The 16,991-nt window shown below is 31.1% G+C and overlaps 1 protein-coding gene across 11 annotated transcripts in view; it reads right to left on the bottom strand.

The window, feature by feature from the left end:
- The window catches only part of Pcmt (Protein-L-isoaspartate (D-aspartate) O-methyltransferase), a 74,828-nt gene that overhangs the window by 35,781 nt on the left and 22,056 nt on the right, over nucleotides 1–16,991 (bottom strand). For 7 of the 11 annotated variants that reach the window (XR_012756910.1, XR_012756908.1, XR_012756903.1 and 4 more), the window contains 3 exons: nucleotides 13,328–13,553; nucleotides 10,337–10,422; nucleotides 1,848–2,020 (listed from right to left, as the gene is read on the bottom strand). Coding sequence is in view for 3 of the 11 variants with exons in the window: in XM_075369921.1 (XP_075226036.1) it covers nucleotides 1,848–2,020; nucleotides 10,337–10,422; nucleotides 13,328–13,553 (485 nt within the window). In the remaining 8 variants the exon portion in view is untranslated. Of the gene's footprint in view, nucleotides 1–1,821; nucleotides 2,021–10,336; nucleotides 10,423–13,327; nucleotides 13,554–16,991 lie in introns of all 11 variants that reach the window. The other 4 variants (XR_012756906.1, XR_012756907.1, XR_012756905.1 and 1 more) reach the window with 1 other exon arrangement.

Below are 16,991 nucleotides of genomic sequence, written 5' to 3'. Positions count from 1 at the left end.
CATAACCAAGAAGAAAATTCCAGATTTTCGTTAGGAACTTTTTGATTACTCTCCATATAGTCCCAACCTTGCACCTAGAGAGACTAGTTCCTCTTCTTTTGAAAAAGTGGCTTGGTGGACAACGGTTTGAAAATGACGAGGAACTCAAGACTTGTTGTCAACTGGTCCAATTCCCAGGTGGCAAACTTCTACGCGCAGGGGTTAAAGAAACTGGTGCAGCATTACAAAAAGTGCTTAGAACTGAATGGCGATTATGTGGAAAAGTGAAGTAGATGTATAATAAACTAAAACTGTAAGTAAAAACCTTTTCTCATGAACTAATTTTAAACAGCCTTTACTTCATGAATATGCCTTTGTTGTTGCATATATATTTTAATATATTATATATATATTAATATATTATATTGTTTTATTATATCTTATTGTTTTTATATTATATTTTCTTTATTGCTTTTATTATATTTTTGCTGAAAACTAAGTTAAAGCTTTGTATTTTAGTTTCTGTTGTATCCTTTTGTTTTGATGGAGCATTGGATCCCCTTGTCTGTACATTTTCTCTCTCTAATGATGCCCCAGCATATTTTAATGAAGTATATCCACAACTTCACCTTCAAGCTTTTAGTTTTTACAATACTACATATTAATATTTTTAATTTATTTATTATAATCTATATTTAAGAGACTTATTTTAAACTTTTTAGTTTATCTTAAGTTGTCCATATTTGTTATGTAAACTTGTAATGTGGTATTTGTGAAAACAAATGAACTGAAGTGAATCATTTTTAGATATACAATTTAATTATTTTATTTAATCTTTTTAAGTGTAGTTATAAAAAAAATGTATTATTTTTGTTTTGCTAAACTGTAGCACAATAATTATGTAATTTTCAAAATCGTTTGTTATTTTTTTATTATAATTTTATCACTATCATTATATTTTTTTATCACCTATTGTGATAAGGGTAACTAATGAAATCAATTAAAATATGCTTCCTACTAGTGCAACATACTCCTCACATTCAAAGGTTTAGCTACTAATTACTAAATTAAAAAAATTTACTGTTCCTTAAAAACGAGACAAACTTTAAGAAAGGATAAAAAAACTTTTCTATAATGAAACACTATTATTTTAATATTCATCAATTCTTATAAACTAACAGATCAAATTCATCACATTATTTATTACTTTAAGAAAAAAGAAAAGATAATAACTTCTGTACTATTTAATATTGTGATGTTCTAAAAATGAACCATTTCTTGGCATATTTAAAAACTAACAAAATTAAAACTGAATAAAAAAATCCCCAATAAAAAAAAAATCTAACACACATTACAGGATGTAATCAAATAAAATAAACACATCATGCAAGACACCAAACCAAATCAAGGGGAATACTAAAGCAAATCAAGTAATATTTCATAGTACCAAACATTAACAGCTAGAAGGAAACTAATTCACTTGAAAAATTTAACCTTTTATTGCTTGAGAACAAGAATATGGAAATCACAACATTGTGCAAATAACTAAACAATAATAAACTATTCCCGTAGTACTTTTTATGCAAGTGAGGGCTCAAAGTATTCTTTAACATAAACATGAAAATAAGGTCATGCTGAAAAACTGATTAAAAACTTTATATGTGTTAACATGATAAAAGCATAACAAGTAGCTAGATAAATAAACTTCATTATAAATATTCATCAATACCTTGTAAAAAACTTCATATAAAATTTATATGAATAAAATTATGGACAATCTCTGGCATGCACATTAGAAAGCCATGCACTGTTAGTTAAGTATTAAAAAAGATTACTAAAGACCTCAGATAAACAGAGATTAATTCAACCTGCCAGGCCACTGGCGATCCTTGTCTGTTAAAGGAACGTAGACAACACCCATCAAAGGAGTTCTTGTTACAGTTCCATCAGGATTCTTGTCAATTTGTTCTAACTTTTGTTCACCATTAGCAGGACCAACAGGCACAATTAAACGACCTCCAGGTTTCAACTGTTCTATTAGCTAAAAATCACAGAAAAAATAACACAATTTTATAATTTGAAGAAAAATAGTTATTCTGTAGATATATTCCTTCAAGAATAACTTTGATCTAGATCAGAATTCCTAAACTGTGGTAACCAAGATCTTTACACGTAGATGTTATTAGATTTAAAGTAATCTGAAAAATTAATTGCTTTGACTTTTTATTAAACATTTACCTATTTCTTTTAAAACATATGCTTTCTGTGTTTGGCTTCCAACCAATCACCAGCTACAATGAATTAAAGAAATCTGTTAGTAGCCAATATGTGAATGATGAATTTGTTGCTATTGTCTTAACTAGATGAAAGTGCATTAGTGAAATTTTAATAAGCAACTTTTCTGCATACTAGTTAGCTTCTCACAACATTTTACAATTGATAAACAATTTAAAAATACAGACTATTATTATAGTATTCATAAAAGTATTCTATATCCATTCTAAATTTTTGTTGTAATTACTCACAAAAATATCACTGAGTTTGTTAGAATTTTATTGGTAAGAGGCGATGATGTCAATGAAATACATTTATAGTTCTAAACCTGACTTAACCTAACAGTGAAATGAAAATGAGAAAAATTTAAAATAAGCGTGAAAACATATTTCAGTTCAATTAGATTCGTAATAAAAAGTACTTACAAAAAATACCTCAAATTTTGTTAGACAATGTTTTTTTTCCATTTGATGAACCGCGAGATATTTATTCATTTTTTATTTTATTAATTTTATTCATATTTTTAATGTACCTTTACGAATCACACCACTAAATAGCAGTACTTGATAGTACTAGGTAGCATACAAAAACTTGATAATGTACTTGAAATAATAAAATTTAAAAGAAAATATTATTACAGCTTGTTTTAACAGTAAATGCTCTTATGTAAATGAAAGTACTGAAGATGAAACAAGTTTTTTTAAATTCCCATCACTTCTTTAAAAAAAAATAAAAGTATTAGTTTACAAGAGATTATACTAGCTTTATTAAAAAATAAATAAAACAGAAGTAAATTCGATTGGTAAAATCAAATTTAATGATAAAAATCAAGGAGTACACTTACAAAGTAATAAGTGCAATATTACACATCAAGGATCTAACAAAACGCAGTGACATCAAAAAAAAATTACAATGAATTTAGGATTTTATTTTTAAAAAAATACATGTTAAATATATGTAATAAAAAAGATATATACAACAATAGATAATAAACAATGTTTAAGCATTCCATACAATAAGAAAAAAAAGGAAAATTTGTTACAAAACTCATACCAGCTCGATTTCATTTATTAAGAAACGAATAATACATATCACATTTACAGAAATAATACAATTCTTATGATTATTCATTATTTAATAAATGAAATTGAGCCGCAAAGAGTTTTGTAACAAATTTTTCTTTTTTTCTTATTATATTGAACGACAATGTTTTTATATTATCTATAATTGTATATTTATTATCTATTATATATATATTTAACATGTATTTTTTTTAAAGAAAATTCTAAATAACAGATTTTGATAATAGAAATGTAGTCTTTTACCTTCTTTGATATCAGTATGTTTTGTTAAAAACAGTTTTATTTATATTACAGAAATTTTTGTTTTTGAGTGGAAGAAATGATATTTGTGAGACTCTTACTGTATGGTTTACAATTTCATTGTAATTTTTTTACTTAAGTGATAAGTGAAAGGATTTCACTTATAAATGATCTTTACTATCATTTTTTCAATTATTTATTAAAAAAATAATTGAATGATTGATTGTTAACGTTTATATGCCTACAAGCGCCCATGATGATGATGAGGTAGAGTGTGTATACGAAGAGATTGATGAAGCAATTAAACACGTAAAGGGAGATGAAAATTTAATAATAGTTGGAGATTGGAATGCAAGCATTGGAAAAGGCAAGGAAGGAAATATAGTGGGTGAATATGGGCTGGGCAAAAGGAATGAAAGAGGGGACCGACTTATAGAATTTTGCACGAAGTATAATTTAGTAATTGCCAACACCCAATTTAAAAATCATAATAGAAGAATATACACTTGGAAAAAGCCAGGCGATACTGGAAGGTATCAGATAGATTATATCATGGTTAAGCAAAGATTTAGAAATCAACTCGTTGACTGCAAAACTTACCCTGGAGCAGACATTGATAGCGACCATAATTTGGTGATAATGAAATGTAGATTGGGGTTTAAAAACCTGAAGAAAAGTTGTCAGATGAATCGGTGGAATTTAGAGAAGCTTGAGGAAGAGGAGGTAAAGAAGATTTTTGAGGAGGACATCGCAAGAGGTCTGAGTAAAAAAGATATGGTAGAAAATGTAGAAGAAGAATGGGAGAATGTTAAAAAGGAAATTCTTAAATCAGCTGAAGCAAACTTAGGCGGAATAAAGAGAACCGGTAGAAAACCTTGGGTTTCAGACGATATATTGCAGCTGATGGATGAACGTAGAAAATATAAGAATGCTAATGATGAAGAAAGTAAAAGGAACTATCGGCAATTAAGAAATGCTATAAATAGGAAATGCAAACTGGCGAAAGAAGAGTGGATTAAAGAGAAGTGTTCAGAAGTGGAAAGAGAAATGAACATTGGTAAAATTGACGGAGCATACAGGAAAGTTAAGGAAAATTTTGGGGTACATAAATTAAAATCTAATAATGTGTTAAACAAAGATGGTACACCAATATATAATACGAAAGGTAAAGTCGATAGATGGGTGGAATATATTGAAGAGTTATACGGAGGAAATGAATTAGAAAATGGTGTTATAGAGGAAGTTGAGGAGGATGAAATGGGAGAAACAATACTGAGATCTGAATTTAAGAGAGCATTAAAAGATTTAAATGGCAGAAAGGCTCCTGGAATAGACGGAATACCTGTAGAATTACTGCGCAGTGCAGGTGAGGAAGCGATTGATAGATTATACAAACTGGTGTGTAATATTTATGAAAAAGGGGAATTTCCGTCAGACTTCAAAAAAAGTGTTATAGTTATGATACCAAAGAAAGCAGGGGCAGATAAATGTGAAGAATACAGAACAATTAGTTTAACTAGTCATGCATCAAAAATCTTAACTAGAATTTTATACAGAAGAATTGAGAGGAGAGTGGAAGAAGTGTTAGGAGAAGACCAATTTGGTTTCAGGAAAAGTATAGGGACAAGGGAAGCAATTTTAGGCCTCAGATTAATAGTAGAAGGAAGATTAAAGAAAAACAAACCAACATACTTGGCGTTTATAGACCTAGAAAAGGCTTTCGATAACGTAGATTGGAATAAAATGTTCAGCATTTTAAAAAAATTAGGGTTCAAATACAGAGATAGAAGAACAATTGCTAACATGTACAGGAACCAAACAGCAACAATAACAATTGAAGAACATAAGAAAGAAGCCCTAATAAGAAAGGGAGTCCGACAAGGATGTTCCCTATCTCCGTTACTTTTTAATCTTTACATGGAACTAGCAGTTAATGATATTAAAGAACAATTTAGATTCGGAGTAACAGTACAAGGTGAAAAGATAAAGATGCTACGATTTGCTGATGATATAGTAATTCTAGCCGAGAGTAAAAAGGATTTAGAAGAAACAATGAATGGCATAGATGAAGTCCTACGCAAGAACTATCGCATGAAAATAAACAAGAACAAAACAAAAGTAATGAAATGTAGTAGAAATAACAAAGATGGACCCCTGAATGTGAAAATAGGAGGAGAAAAGATTATGGAGGTAGAAGAATTTTGTTATTTGGGAAGTAAAATTACTAAAGATGGACGAAGCAGGAGCGATATAAAATGCCGAATAGCACAAGCTAAACGAGCCTTCAGTAAGAAATATAATTTGTTTACATCAAAAATGAATTTAAATGTCAGGAAAAGATTTTTGAAAGTGTATGTTTGGAGTGTCGCTTTATATGGAAGTGAAACTTGGACAATCGGAGTATCTGAGAAGAAAAGATTAGAAGCTTTTGAAATGTGGTGCTATAGGAGAATGTTAAAAATCAGATGGGTGGATAAAGTGACAAATGAAGAGGTATTGCGGCAAATAGATGAAGAAAGAAGCATTTGGAAGAATATAGTTAAAAGAAGAGACAGACTTATAGGCCACATACTAAGGCATCCTGGAATAGTCGCTTTAATATTGGAAGGACAGGTAGAAGGGAAAAATTGTGTAGGCAGGCCACGTTTGGAGTATGTAAAACAAATTGTTGGGGATGTAGGATGTAGAGGGTATACTGAAATGAAACGACTAGCACTAGATAGGGAATCTTGGAGAGCTGCATCAAACCAGTCAAATGACTGAAGACAAAAAAAAAATTAAAAAAAATATGTAAATGGTAATGTTGATTTATTTTTTTACGACACCTGGGAATTAACTTTTATCACATTATGAAGGTAATAATGAGATACTAGCCATCTGATAAATATCCAAAGATATCAGTAGGGTTAAAAGACACGTAGCCATTGACATTGCTTTTAAATCTGTTTATACATAATTCAACGTGAAATGACAACATTTTTACTGTTACTTTTTTCTTTATACAAATAATTTCTTTGGTTATTGGGTCAATTTTTATTTTTAACATTTTTACATTAAATGAAAGTTTTTCATTATATAAATATATGAATGATGGAAGTTTTCAAAAATAAATTTCATAATTATATTATTATTAAATAATTCTTAGCATACATACAAAATTCAGATTCATTAAAACAGTGCATATCTCTTAAATTTGAAAAGTGCAAACAGTTATACTGACTTACTTAAAATTCTTATTTAAGTCAAACAACTACAAATATTTTTTTTTTTGTATTCAGTCATTTGACTGGTTTGATGCAGCTCTCCAAGATTCCCTATCTAGTGCTAGTCGTTTCATTTCAGTAGACTATTCCAGGATGCCTTAGTATGTGGCCTATAAGTCTGTCTCTTCTTTTAACTATATTTTTCCAAATGCTTCTTTCTTCATCTATTTGCCGCAATACCTCTTCATTTGTCACTTTATCCACCCATCTGATTTTTAACATTCTCCTATAGCACCACATTTCAAAAGCTTCTAATCTTTTCTTCTCAGATACTCCGATTGTCCAAGATTCACTTCCATATAAAGCGACACTCCAAACATACACTTTCAAAAATCTTTTCCTGACATTTAAATTAATTTTTGATGTAAACAAATTATATTTCTTACTGAAGGCTCGTTTAGCTTGTGCTATTCGGCATTTTATATCGCTCCTGCTTCGTCCATCTTTAGTAATTTTACTTCCCAAATAACAAAATTCTTCTACCTCCATAATCTTTTCTCCTCCTATTTTCACATTCAGCGGTCCATCTTTGTTATTTCTACTACATTTCATTACTTTTGTTTTGTTCTTGTTTATTTTCATGCGATAGTTCTTGCGTAGGACTTCATCTATGCCGTTCATTGTTTCTTCTAAATCCTTTTTACTCTCGGCTAGAATTACTATATCATCAGCAAATCGTAGCATCTTTTCTTTTCACCTTGTACTGTTACTCCGAATCTAAATTGTTCTTTAACATCATTCACTGCTAGTTCCATGTAAAGATTAAAAAGTAACGGAGATAGGGAACATCCTTGTCGGACTCCCTTTCTTATTAGGGCTTCTTTCTTATGTTCTTCAATTGTTATTGTTGCTGTTTGGTTCCTGTACATGTTAGCAATTGTTCTTCTATCTCTGTATTTGAACCCTAATTTTTTTAAAATGCTGAACATTTTATTCCAGTCTACGTTATCGAAAGCCTTTTCTAGGTCTATAAACGCCAAGTATGTTGGTTTGTTTTTCTTTAATCTTCCTTCTACTATTAATCTGAGGCCTAAAATTGCTTCCCTTGTCCCTATACTTTTCCTGAAACCAAATTGGTCTTCTCCTAACACTTCTTCCACTCTCCTCTCAATTCTTCTGTATAAAATTCTAGTTAAGATTTTTGATGCATGACTAGTTAAACTAATTGTTCTGTATTCTTCACATTTATCTGCCCCTGCTTTCTTTGGTATCATAACTATAACACTTTTTTTGAAGTCTGATGGAAATTCCCCATTTTCATAAATATTACACACCAGTTTGTATAATCTATCAATCGCTTCCTCACCTGCACTGCGCAGTAATTCTACAGGTATTCCGTCTATTCCAGGAGCCTTTCTGCCATTTAAATCTTTTAATGCTCTCTTAAATTCAGATCTCAGTATTGTTTCTCCCATTTCATCCTCCTCAACTTCCTCTTCTTCCTCTATAACACCATTTTCTAATTCATTTCCTCCATATAACTCTTCAATAAATTCCACCCATCTATCGACTTTACCTTTCGTATTATATATTGGTGTACCATCTTTGTTTAACACATTATTAGATTTTAATTTATGTACTCCAAAATTTTCCTTAACTTTCCTGTATGCTCTGTCTATTTTACCAATGTTCATTTCTCTTTCCACTTCTGAACACTTTTCTTTAATCCACTCTTCTTTCACCAGTTTGCACTTCCTGTTTATAGCATTTCTTAATTTCCGATAGTTCCTTTTACTTTCTTCATCACTAGCATTCTTATATTTTCTACGTTCATCCATCAGCTGCAATATATCGTCTGAAACCCACGGTTTTCTACCGGTTCTCTTTATTCCGCCTAAGTTTGCTTCTGCTGATTTAAGAATTTCCTTTTTAACATTCTCCCATTCTTCTTCTACATTTTCTACCTTATCTTTTTTACTCAGACCTCTTGCGATGTCCTCCTCAAAAATCTTCTTTACCTCCTCTTCCTCAAGCTTCTCTAAATTCCACCGATTCATCTGACACCTTTTCTTCAGGTTTTTAAACCCCAATCTACATTTCATTATCACCAAATTATGGTCGCTATCAATGTCTGCTCCAGGGTAAGTTTTGCAGTCAACGAGTTGATTTCTAAATCTTTGCTTAACCATGATATAATCTATCTAATACCTTCCAGTATCGCCTGGCTTTTTCCAAGTGTATATTCTTCTATTATGATTTTTAAATTGGGTGTTGGCAATTACTAAATTATACTTCGTGCAAAATTCTATAAGTCGGTCCCCTCTTTCATTCCTTTTGCCCAGCCCATATTCACCCACTATATTTCCTTCCTTGCCTTTTCCAATGCTTGCATTCCAATCTCCAACTATTATTAAATTTTCATCTCCTTTTACGTGTTTAATTGCTTCATCAATCTCTTCGTATACACACTCTACCTCATCATCAACATGGGCGCTTGTAGGCATATAGACGTTAACAATCGTTGTCAGTTTAGGTTTTGATTTTATCCTTATTACAATGATTCTATCGCTATGCGTTTTGAAATACTCAACTCTCCTCCCTATCTTCTTGTTCATCACGAAACCTACTCCTGCCTGCCCATTATTTGACGCTGAGTTAATTACTCTAAAATCACCTGACCAAAAGTCGCCTTCCTCTTCCCACCGAACCTCACTAATTCCTACTATATCCACATTTGTCCTACCCATTTCCCTTTTTAAATTTTCTAGCCTACCAACCTTTTTCAAGCTTCTAACATTCCACGCTACGACTCGTAGAATGTTATTTTTTAATTTTCTGGTGACCCCTTCCTTAGTAGTCCCCACCCGGAGATCCGAACGGGGGACTATTTTACCTCCGGAATATTTTACCAAGGAAGGCGCCTCCATTATTGCTATGTGAAAATGCAGAGAGCCACATTTTCTTGGAAAAAAAGCAGCTGTAGTTTTCCATTGCTTTCAGCTGCGCAGTACTCAGAGGACTGAGTGATGTTGATATGGCCGTTTAAGTCATTGTGACTCACGCCCCTAACAACTACTGAAAGAGCTGCTGCCCTCTTTCAGGAATCATTCCTTAGTCTGGCTCTCAACAGATACCTTTCCGATATGGTTGCACCTTCGGTCCAGCTACTCTGTATCCCTGAGCACTCAAGCCCCCTCACCAACAGCAAGGTTTCATGATTCATAGAGGAGGTACATACTACAAATATATATGATTCATACTACAAATATATACAATAAATAAATAATAAACAAATATCACTTTCAATAATTTTTTACAAGTTCATAAAAAAATTAAATTACTCAATATAATTGCAGCTAGGATTGTGGTGGTAATACATGAAACAAAAGTCTGATCTATTTCATTTTTTATACACAAGCTAAAGTATTATATTTAATCTAAAACTAACTTATAATTCAGTGAGACAAAAAAGCAGAAGTGCCTTATTTTGGAATACACCTAAAAAAGGATAATTATACACTTACTACTAAGCAAATTAAACAGCAACATTCAACTTACGGCTTGAGGTAAATTAGCTGCAGCTGCACCAACATGAATTGCATTATATGGTGCCTCATCAGGATAACCTAACCTTCCATCACCAACTGAAATAGTACAAAAACAATAAAACTTCAAACAAATATAAACTTATATAAATTCAACAAAGATTCTTTTTTCAATACTAATAGGAAAAAATTAAAAAAAAAAAAAATTTCTTAAGACTAATTTCAGTTAAATTAATCTGAAATACCAGTACAGCACTTTAATATCATAAAAACCAAGCAATGAGCACTGTACATTAAGTACACTGTACTAAGGGGGGGGGCATTCATTAATTAAACACACAAATAACTGTGGAAGCAAAAGCAATTGGTATGAAGGTTATGATATTTTCAGAACAATAAGTTGGTAACCCTGCAATGACTTTTGACCAGCTGTTTGAGTAATTGTTTAAAACATCAAAATCTCATTTTACGATGGCATTTCACAAGTCCTCTTGTAGTTTGCAAATTAGTTAAAATGTGAATTAGTTTAACAGCATGCAGTTATCATTTTTTTGTTTCCTGAAGGAGAAGAACCAGCTAACATTTACTCTTGTATTACAAAACAATATGGATAAAGATGTTTGAACCACAGAAAAGTTTTCTAAATAATAATAAAAATTTAAAGACAGTCGTACTTCAATGTCTGATGAGCACCATTCTGGACATACAATTTAAGCTTAAACTGCAGCACTTGAAACTTACATAGAATCTTTCACCCAAGAAAATAAGACAGATTACAATAGGAATTATTACTGAAAAATTACATACATTATCACTGACAAGCTCAAGTACCATAAAACAAGCACCAAAATGGGTTCCAAGAGTTGACAGATCAACATAAGGAGACAAGACTTTCCATGTACTGAGCTGAAACAATATTATCGACAAGACAGCGATGCTTATTTCCACAAAATTCTATTCTATGATGAGACATTGATTCTGTTACAAATTAGATTCAAAAAGACAGAGCATGAAGTGAAAGCAAATGAGTTAAACCTGTCAAGAAAAAATTAAAAACCCAACTATCAGCGGAAAAAATCATGATGACAATCTTTTGGGATGCGAAAGGCCCAATTTTGTAGATTTTCTAGAACAGTTAAAAATAAATAGCGCATACTGCTATGATATGCTTATTAACAAAATGACGCCAGCAATGTTGAAAAACCACCCTGGAACTCAGCAAGAAGGCATCATTCTGCTTCATGATAACACCTGGCCTCACACAGCTCAGTTAACTTGAGAAACCATCAAGAAATTGCATCCAGAAGTACTATCTCACCACCCAGTTACGTCTGACTGGGTACAAAGTTTAAAGGCAATGACATCAAAGTAAATTGTGTTAAATTGGATTCAACATCAAGACAGATTTCTTTACAGCAGGCAAAAGTAAGCTGGTATTAATGTAGCAGACAATCTACCTCTGTAGTTAGTTTTTAGATGGCGCCACTGAAACACTATATTGAAATAAGAAAATACACAAAAAAATAAATAAATTACTAATTTAAGAATAAATTAATCTTGCTCATGTTATAATTATACACTTATAATTAATTATAAATATAATCTAACCAAACTTAACCTACACTCACTAACCTTGACTAGTAAGCTTAGGTTAAATTTGGTTAATTATATTTATAATTTCATTATTACTTAAATAAAAGTAATTCCATTTATTCTTAAAAATTAGTCCACATCTTCAGTCTTTTTTGTATTTATTTTCTTATTTCAATATATTGTTTTAATGGTACCATCTAAGAACTAACTAAATACACAGGTAGATCGCCTAGTATATAAATACCAGTAAGCTGATTCAGAAATGGTATAAGTGTATTATTATTACTAATGATCGATTATAAAAAATGAAAAAAAGTCACATTAATTAAATGAATAATTTTAGCTCCAGAGGAATTTGTGTCTAATTATATAGGAATAATCCTCAAACAAAAAATGCCTGGCCTCCCTGTTAATTCCAGGCCTATGTGCCTGGAAATATTTTTATTTAAATGTTTTTCCATTCACATGCAGCGTGCAGTACTGCATTTGTTACTTTATGATATCTCTAAACTTACTGACTGTGGCTTTTATAAGTCAGGAGAACAATATACACAAAATTAAAAAAGGTGTAATTTTCACTTATTCAGGCAGTATCATTTTTAATACTATCAGTTGATTGTGCTACATAACCTACATAATTAACAAAAATATGATGAACCATAAAATGACAGTTACATACATAATAAACTAATTAACTGTTATTAACTGACTAACTACTTTATACAATGTTTGTGAATGAAGATCCTATTATAATCTTCGATGTATGATAAAAATGTGTTTAACGTGAGTCAGGCTGGCTGTGTATAGCCTTATCTTGATTGCTTCAGATTTAATTTTAAAATTTGTAATGAATTTTTATCGCTTCTTGTTTGACCTTGCCTATAAGGGGTTATAGAATCAGTTCATCCTGAATTTCAAAACTTAAAACTTTAAAATCACCAACTCTGATTGCTTAGTATTTTCTTCACCATGAAAAATGACCTTTAAAAGATTTCATAAATTTTGAAACCAAATATTTAATCTTTCTTTAGAAATTGGGGTATTTCTCATGCTAAATACTTGCCTTTTAGCTGTTATGGATCTAACTGCCATGTTATGGTTCATCATATTTTTGTTAATTATGTAGGTTATATAGCACTATCAATTGATGCAATAAAGATGATACTGCCACAATAAGTGAGAAATAAAGATTTAAAAAATTTTTATAATTGTCCTCTTGACTTGTAATACTTACACAGCATGCTTTTTTTTACAATAAAATTAAAACTTGTAATTTTTATTATTAAGAAACCTTCAATAAAGCTGATAAATAAAATTGATTTTATCATTGCTTTAAATACATAAACGTAATTTAAGTATTTGTCTTAAACATAAAATAAATATTTTATATGTTACATAAATTACAACTGACCAACAAGTTTAATTCTTCCACTATCTAATAAGGAACTATCATCTTTCTTAACATTTGCTTTAGACATTTCAACCAGTTCCGGTATATGGTCTATTCCAATTGCTTTTCCAGTCTCTCCAACCATATGCGCCATACATGCAGTCAAATACCCAGATCCGGAACCAACATCCAGCGCTTTCTCGCCTTCTTTTAATCTGTCTTTTAATAGTTCCAATGCATATGCATGCTGAAAAATAAAACCATTTTAATATGCATGATTACATTTTAATAGCACAATATGTAAGAAAGGGTTGAATACATACACAATTTTTATTATAAAATCTGATTTTTGTAGTGTAATTTTTAAACTGTAAAAATGTAACCTAGAACCTATTGAAATGGTTTTAACCAAAAATCTGAAATGCTAACTGTAGCTGTCAATCCTCACAATTATTTGTCAAAAAAAGAGTAAACAAGACTTTAATTTGATTTAATATCCAAAAATTATTTTCAATTACAAAAATATCACCTTCCACAACATAATCTTTACGTACTGTTTCTCTTACACAGTGTTCATCTAATCAGCAACTGATCACATGCAGTTACCAATGTTTGTAGGATGCATAGGAACAGTAATTGGGAGATGGTGATGATTATTAAGGAAGACCCAATTATTTAAACATCATGATATAAGAAAACAACCTATTCCAACAAAATATTATAGTTTTCTAACCAAATATTTAAGAGAAATGTTAAATATTTCCAAGTTTTACAGAAGTACCACTACAAAAGCTAACTGAATATTTAATAAACAAAAACCAAAATATATTTCTATATTACTCCTGGGAAAAATAAATATGTAATATATATTGTATTACATATTTATTGTTCATCATTTTTATTGTTCATTAGTTTTTGTTCATCATATATGATGAACAAAAAAATTTCATAGAGAAACACATTCCTAATTTTTTAGAAAGAAAAAATGAGGCAATGTAATAATACAACAAAATGTAATACATTTCATAACCAGTGGCTAGTCAATGTGAATGTGTTTTAAAACATAATTATAACTATAAGTTTAGTCAAGTTGAATAAAAATGTGAATTTTGAGTGACTGATAAACAGCCATCAAAATGTAACTGTACAAGAGCCAAACTACCACCACCTTCTACTCAATGTTCAGGAGAAAGTGTAACAGAACAAAGAATACAGTCTGAGTAAAAAAAAAATTGTAGTACTGTAATGATTAAGAGAAAAAAGGCAACAAAAATTCTCATCAATAAACAAAATAAATAGAGGAGAAGGTTTACAACATGGAAACGTATTTCATAAATCCATACAACATGGAGTACATGTAACATGAAAAAACAGATGTAATAATATAACAGAAAATTGTTAAAAAGCAAAATGTTAAAGACTGTAAGTAATGAATTCTAATAACCAAGGGAAACCATATCAAATAAAAGCATACACAGTACGTCTGAAAAATTCCCAAACTAAATTAAACAAAAATAAAGATTTAAAGATAAATGAATTTACTCACATGAGCCCTCTACATAGAACCCTTCTCTAGTTATACACTTGTTGCAGCACTGGTAGAGCCTATCAAACGCTCTCGAGAAATCACTTTACAGGAACACCTTTAACTGCTCAGTGTAAGCCCTTTGGATGGCCAGAATGTTGTCGATCTTCAACTTTAGTTTCAGGAACAAAAAAGTAGTCAGAGCCAAGTCGGGTGGGATATGACAATGATTTGATTTGCAGCGTTAATAACGTGGCATTGTCATGCAAGAGAGTCCAACTGCCTGGATTCCTACTACACTTGGGCCGGATTCGACGAATGCAACGCATAAGATGTTTCATTACTTAAAAATAGAATTTAGAATTCACAGTTTGACCAGTTGGGACAGTTTGTCATGAACAGCTATTGACAGCCTTCATTCGTTGTCATCCAACAATTCTCTACAATCTTTAAATCGCTTCCAACACGTGTATGTTGTAGTATGAGATGCGGCTTCACCACTGAATGCTTGCTGTATCATAAAATAAGTTTCAAAAAACTTTTTGAAGTCAACCAAAATTTTATTGCGCTTCTCTATTCCATATCGCAAGCTTGCAAAAGGTCACGTGAACACAACATACGTGGCCAAATATAACTCGAGACTGGAGTGACAAAACATGATGAAATTTTGTACACACATGTCAGACATTGCACTACTAGTTCCTTAGTTGTCTGAGAGATGGCACTATTGTATAGACTACAGAAATTTAGTTCGGGAACTTTTCAGACAACTGTCTACAAATACTGCACACATTCAGTACAGAATAAATTTGACCAGTTACACTTGCAAAATATTTGAGTTAAAGCTTTACCCATTAAAGCTTTTTTTTTTTTTTTACAAAAAATAAGGTAAATAAAACTCACAAAACAAAAATACGTCTGCCATTTACATACACAAAGTCATTCATAAGCCTGTGAAATTAAAAATATAATACTCTGCAACACATTAAAGAAGGGTTTTTACATACCTCACAGACAATCAATGTGTCCGCTTTTAGACGTCACATATACCTACATAATATCCATTTTATCCTATACATGGGTGAAAATGTCATGTTTGACCAGTGTTACAGCAGCGGTGAAGAGTTTTGAAGTTCCTGAAGTTCAATAGAAGGATAAAAATATTCTCCTTCACAAATTCCTACAAGAAAAAATTTCATGAAGTTAAATCCACCAGATCGCGTAGACACTACACTACTGTATTAAGACCTCATCATTGTGTATCCAATGCTGACAAGTTTCCATTGATGTACCATCACACTTCACTTCATTGTGGTAATGAGTTGTATAACTATATTTATAGATGTAATCAATCCTGACTTCATTAATTTACGACTACAGCGAGTTTTCTGCCATCTCCAAGTATGTTACCCTTGTGTCAATAGAATCTGGAAAGAAAAATGGTCTGTAGACCATTTTGAAACCAAAGCAACAGCCACCCTTGATGAGTCTCACATATCGTCAGAAAATATGAGGGGGGATTAATGGATCCCCTTATTCACAGGTAGTTCTGTCTTACATCCATGAAAACTGCTTCACTAAAATAGACTGCAAAATGATTAACCACAAACTTCTTCAATACTTTGATGCAGAAATAAATATTGACAGCCTGCACCAACTGAAGCTTATAGGTTTAACTTTCAACTTCTACCACCAAACTGATAATTTGGCAAGATGCCAAAATGCAAACTTTCATATGCAGTAGAAGTGGACTGGTACAGATTATTCATACAGGTTTGTTTAAAGTAATCCACAGCCTCTTCTTGGTCCTGGGTGCGCTGACAAGGAGGCAGTACACAGGAAACCTCAATCTCAAATGTTTTCTTACCACTATGTAATAAGCAATTTACATTTAGATGCTAATGGAATTCTGTTCAAACATCAAAGCACAGCTAAAAATGGACAAAATTTATATACTATGATTAATTAGCATTTTCTTTGCTGCTTGTTTTGCACAACAGGAAATTAAAGCAATTAAATTAAATTAATTTTTGTATGGTAATCATTAAAAATGTTTCACAGACTTATGAATACTATTTTATGAAAACATTACATAAACTATTGAGAAAGATATTAAATAAAAACATGGATCATGTAATAAGAATAAATACAACCCAAGTC

This window comes from Lycorma delicatula, chromosome 6 (assembly GCF_047948215.1).
Source record: "Lycorma delicatula isolate Av1 chromosome 6, ASM4794821v1, whole genome shotgun sequence".
Taxonomy (NCBI): domain Eukaryota; kingdom Metazoa; phylum Arthropoda; class Insecta; order Hemiptera; family Fulgoridae; genus Lycorma; species Lycorma delicatula.
This window is presented reverse-complemented; position numbering and strand designations above follow the sequence as displayed.